General features: G+C 47.5%; 1 protein-coding gene across 1 annotated transcript in view; it reads right to left on the reverse strand.

Moving 5' to 3' along the window:
* MMP19 (matrix metallopeptidase 19) overlaps positions 1 to 5792 on the reverse strand; it is a 66702-nt gene extending 60910 nt beyond the window's left edge. The window contains exon 1 of the mRNA XM_078689078.1: positions 4791 to 5792. Coding sequence (XP_078545204.1) covers positions 4791 to 4880 — 90 coding nt within the window. The 5' untranslated portion in view covers positions 4881 to 5792. The remainder of the gene's footprint in view (positions 1 to 4790) is intronic.
* Between the last annotated feature and the right edge of the window lie 208 nt (positions 5793 to 6000).

Below are 6000 nucleotides of genomic sequence, written 5' to 3' on the forward strand. Positions count from 1 at the left end.
GGCGGCCCCAGTTGGCAGTGGGTCGCCCCAGCGTTTTGCGAGCCCAGAGAGGCTCAAGGGGCCTCATCTTGTTGGGCGAGCCCCGAGGCTCCTATGGGGCATAATTGACTTTGGTGCATGTAGGGCGGCCCCAGTTGGCAGTGGGTCGCCCCAACGTGCGTGAGCCCAGAGAAGCTCCGAGGGGCCATATTTTGTTTACGAGCCTGTTTGGCTCCAACGACCCCACAGTTGTTCGAAGAGCCTGCTAGGCTCAGGGGGCATGTTTGTTCGGAGCCTGTGTGGCTCTGCTCTGGCCAGGTGTTTGAAAGTTCCACGGAGGACTTGGGGGCGGGTGTATTTCTAGAGCCAGATGGCTCCAACGCCCCCAGCTGTTTCAGGGCCTGTGTGGCTCCAACCTTGTGCGTAGTTCGTTCTAGGGCCAGTGAGGGCCCCAGCGCAGTTTTGAATCTCCAGCTGCCCAGCAATTAGTGGGCAGCTGCACCGTTTAGGCGCAATTTCAGGAGAGAGTCCCTGTGTGGGACAGCGAGGGCATAGTGGTGCCAGGCCTTCCCAGCTGCGCAGCACTTAGTGCCAGCTGCAACGTTTAGGCCCTTGTGAGTGTTCCCAGGGGCCCAGCAAGTAGTGGGCCCCTGCATCGTTTAGGCCCCTGACATTGAGACTCAGGGCGTTCTAGCCCCAACAAGGCCAGTTGGCCTAGGGACTGCCACGGGTGGTGGCTTATGTAGGTTTTGCGCAATTGTATGGTTCTTGCACCTCTGAATGTGATTTCTTGCATCATGTCTTATTCCTGCACCTCTGAATGTTTTTAGACATCATGTGACTTTTGCGCTACTGTATTATTCTGGTACCTCTGAATGTAATTTTATTGCATCATGTGCTTTATTCTTAACACCGCTGAATGTGTAGGTTTATGCATTATGTGTTTTTCTTTACTACTCCTCTGAATGTACATTTAGGCATCATGGGTAATGTGTTCTTCCTTAGACCCCTAAAACGCTGTGTGCTACTTAGGTGGTTTTCCTTTACTACTCCTCTGAATGTGTTTCATACATCATGGGTAATGGGTTCTTTCTTAGACCCCTAAATGCTGTGTGATACTTAGGTGGTTGTTCTTTTTAGTACAGGTGGTCCTAGTGAGGTCCTGGTCCCCTGCGCGACAGTCTCCTAAGGGGTTTAGGGTTGCGTAGGTGGTACTTACCTGTCCCCAGTAGTTACTGGATGTGATCTATAACTGTTACTTTGTGTTACAGTGAAGTTTATATACTTTTATTCTAATTTCTGACAAGTACTTCTATATCTGCAAAGTGTTGATTCAGACAGTGGCCCATGTGGCCCTGTCTTGTAAATAATCCCTTGTGAATATTGCCGTGCCAGTTGGCACAATGTACATGTGTGATTTCTATCTGATATGTTTTGACAATACAAAAGTTATTTTACTATAACCTTGTGTGGAGTCTCTTTTGTGGTGTACCTAGTATGTTGTTGCTGTTGTGCACTGGCGCAAATGCTTTACACATCGCCTCCGAGTTTAGCCTAGACTGCTCGCGCCATGCTACCTAGAGGGTGAGCAGGGGTTATCTTGGCGTGTGACTTCCTTGCCCTGACTGGAATGGTGGTTTCGGCCTGGCTTTGGCGTCAGCCTTAGCCTACCCGAAATAGCTGGTTTCCAACAGTGGACATAAATTTTAGGGCAGCAAATAAAACACAAATAATTTACACATTTCCGAAAATGCATTTTGTAAAGGGAGCAGCCTGGTTACAACTGCAACTGCCGGGCCTTTCAAAAAAATGAAAAGGACTGTGAGGAATGGGGGAGAATTCAGCGTAGAGGGTTAATGGGGGCAGGGGAGCAACAGAGGAGATTGAGGAAGCAAAAGAGCTGGGGGATGGAGAGACGATGGTGCAACAAAGAGTGTGCGGGTGGGGCAGAAAACTGAGGAAAAAAGCAGCATAAGAGGGAGAGAGCAAGAAAACGAGTGCACTACCATAGTGTGTTAAAAGAAAACAAAAAAAATCCCTGAATGTGAGCATTAGGATGCAAGTAATCCAATCTAAAGTGTGGTAAAGAAGCAATGCACAATGGGGGATTAACAAAAACAGAGGAATAAAAGATATTGAACAAAAAGCCTACAAATGAGATTGACAAGAAAGCCAAAAAGGTGAGGAAAGGGCTGGCCCTAAGCTCACTCTGAGTATTAGTACTGTCCACAATAGGCTTTCGATAACAGACAGCTAAAAGCTAACTATAGGCGAGACTTCAATAAACGAACTAACAGCTTTGGAGAAGCCTGTCATCTGCTTAGATCAACATCTCAGGCAACGCCATGCCACAAGGTGGCGCTGCTCTTTGTGCTGCCTGATCCTGTTGCTTATGCCTATCTTTGACTTTCCTCATCATGGATGGAAGGCATCTGGAAGACATCTGTATGTAAGCAGGGGCATACAAAAAGAACAAGTGTCTGGAGCTCACCTACAGAGCGCTACAACATTCACATTTTTTAAGTTCTCCTAAAAGTAGTTCAATTAAGTGGAGAATGGGGAGATGAAGAGGCCTGCCAGGCTAAGGTCACACAAAGGTTTACTGCACAGCTGGGACTCAATGTCATCACACCAGCCCTTAAGACCCCAAATTGCTAGAGGATGCCAACAGATGAAAGGGAACTTGGTCCAAGGTCACACTAGGGTCCAGCTGTGTCAGTGCTCTCTAGCCCACTGTGCCTTGTGGTTTGCCGCACACTGAGGAGGCTGACAGGAAGATAGACCAGGCTATGAGGTCACCAGATTTAGGGAAATGGGCTGACGGCGTGGGTTTAGTAATGTTCCTCTGCCAAACAAGGCCATGGAATGTACCCAACAGGTTTGTGGCTTCACAGGAAAACTGCCCCTCTCCAGCTGCAGAAGCCCAGCTGAGAACTCCTAAGCAGGCCAAAACGTTGCGGGCGGCACCAGGGCTGCCCCTGTGGATAAACATGTGTAGAACAACTGCCTCCAGGGCTCGAACTCATGGGAACGGAAATTCATTCCTGCACTGGTGGAAAGGAGCCAGGAAACAGCAGAAAGAACTCAGCTTTGAAAGTTCTGTCTGGGACTAAACAGATCCAACACAGTCAACAACAGTGCCAGGTCCCCTTGCCAAAACAGAGCAGCGCTCACTTCCCTCGCAGATAAAAGTAATACAGAACAGGCAGCAGGGTAGTAGCAGTACCACTGTAAGCTTTCCTTAAGGACTGTAGGGGTACAACACAGCAGTAGTAAGCTTCCGTCACACTTTATACGCATATAGAACAAGGCAGCCACAACCTTGTAAGAGTTCTTCATGGAGAGAATACATTCAGTACAGCAGCAGTACGACATTCTCTCACACACAAGCATGCACTGCACAAGCAGCAGTGCATCCTTCTAAAACATATGTCCGGCATAAGGAGCAATGCAGGCGTACCCACAGCTGCCAAGCTGGCCATGCCCAATATTGTACATTGAGCGAGTCCTACTAGCCTTTCTCAAACAGATTGACTTTTTGGGAATTGTCTGTTTTTTTTAACAATTAAAGCATATGCATAGAAATCAAATACTTTTACATTCCTGGTAGATTCAAAGTCATGTCACACACCACATCGGACCAATTGGTTGACAGCTTCAGATTCAGTACAGACAACAGTGCGAGCTTCCCCCACACAAAAGGGACAGCGAGCACTAGTATAAGCTTCACTCACATGTAAAATAATGACAGCACGAGCAGCAGAAGTGCAGGCTTGCCTGGAGCAGGCAGAACTGGTAGAGTATAGACAGAAGCAGCGCCGGCTCAGAGAAAGGACAACCGACGCATCTCCAGTGCAAGCTTCTTCTACTCAATGAATCGAAGCAGCAGTGCATAGTCACAAACACTGAGAATGTTTGGTGCAGGCAGCAATCTAATTTCCTCAAATGAAAGACATGCAGTGAAAACTTCCATCACACAGGCATCGTAAGGGAAGCAGAGCAAATTACACACACACACGAAGCAGCAATGTAAGCTTTACTTATACACGGAATAGGTGCAGCACAGACAACAGTGCAACACACATAATGAACAAATACTGCATAAGCAGCAGTGCAAGCTTGGTCACACATACACAGCACATGAAGCAGTGCAGTTGCACCCAGACACACCCCATACACAGACACACCACCATAGGCAGCAGGAATGCAGGCTGCGTACACTCAAACACACAGAGCAGATACTGCAGCGGCACCAGCAGTGCAAGCTTCATCACACACTGAAAGTGTATGTATGTGACGCTCGCATTGGGCAGAAAGCTGCAGAAGAGCATGGTATGTGTTAAAAGCACAGATACATTCAAGAAGTGACTGGAGGTGTAAGCTGGCGTTTGACAGCATCTGAGGCCTGCTACTGCCTCCTAATGTAGTGCTCTTTAAAGAGGTTCCTTCAGCCCTTTGCTGCACTTTGGCATGCTTGGGAGACCTTCTGAAAGGGTGATCCCCCAAAAGTTAGAAAGTCCAGGCATGAAATATATGTATAAGAGGGATATTGAAAGACAAGGTACATATGCTGAAGAGACACATTCATAGAAAGGAACATTTAATACTGATTGTAATATAGTACTCAATTCTCACTCTGGAGTGTGTCCGTGCTTTATAAAGTTGTTTTTAACAGAACTCATTATTTAAATGAAGTCTGAGTAATATCCGCGAGGATCCAGCCAACCATGTTTCCCTGAGGCAGCCCGCAGATCTCCGGAGGATGCGCATTACACCAGGCAGATATTTTACTGACACAATAGAACACTTACCGTGGCTTCCTCCTCTGGCGCAAGGTCGTCAGGAAGATATGCTGAGTACCCACCAGCCAGGATGAGCGAAAGAAGCAGGAGGCGGCTCATTATCACCGACAAGGAACACCAACAACGAAGATGAGCAGGTGTAGGGATAGTTACTATGTACCTCAGATACTAGGGCGGTGTGAGTCTTTCCAGTACTAAGAGTAGGCAAGTCCTTACAATAACATATCTTTTATAGTCAGAACATTAAATTATTGTACTGTATGTCCAATACTAGAAAAGTGCAAGAGTGTACAACAAGATGCCTTCAGGATGTCAAAGAGTTTCCAATGAGATATTCTCATCGATGTAAGGAATGTCAAAGAGTAACTTTTGAGATATTGTCAATACTAAGTATACCAAAGAGTAACTATTGAGATTTCGTCAATAATAGGGAATGCCAAAGAGTAACTATTAAGATATCGTCAATACTAAGAACGTCGAAGAGTAACTATTGAGATATGGTCAATACTAAGAATGCCAAAGAGTAACTTTTGAGATATTGTCAATACTAACAAGTCATCATAGAGCCTCCAATGATGTGTCTTTGATAGGCAGAAAGTCCCAAAATTCTTGTCGATACAAAGACTGCCTAAGAGTGTCCAGTCAGGTATCTTCGATGGTCAGACAGTCAAAAAGTGTTCAATGAGAAAGTTTACTCTGCAAGGCTTTCTAACATTTTCCACGAATTTCTGATAGGGACGCCAAAGAGTTTCCAAGCAGATCTTCCGATATGTACGAGTTTCCTTATATGTCGCCCTCCACTGTGCAAGATTTAAACCTCAGTGCAATTGTTTCCATAGAGATCTCTCTGATCCTGCGACCGTGCTGGGATCCAGTGCGGTCCCGCCGAGAGATAGCACTGCCGGAAAGAAGTCTTTCTTCGCAGAGCTCCGGAAGGGTCGCGCCGGTGCCTCGGTTTCCGGTCCCAGGGGCTCGAGCGCCTGCAGCCTCTGCTCCCTCCGCGCGCCTCGCACTCTCCCCGTCCGCGCGCGCGCTTATAGAGAGCTCGCGGCGGCCAGGCGTGACTCAGCGCGCGCAGACACCCACACGCTCCGCAGCGGCCCCTGAGGAACGGGTTCGGAATGCGCCCCCCTTAACCCCTTCGTGACCCAAAGACTTTCATCCGCAACACCAGCTTTCACTATCGAAGACCAAGGTGGAAAAGGAGGGTTTTCATGAA

Source organism: Lissotriton helveticus, chromosome 1_1, assembly GCF_964261635.1.
Source record: "Lissotriton helveticus chromosome 1_1, aLisHel1.1, whole genome shotgun sequence".
Taxonomy (NCBI): domain Eukaryota; kingdom Metazoa; phylum Chordata; class Amphibia; order Caudata; family Salamandridae; genus Lissotriton; species Lissotriton helveticus.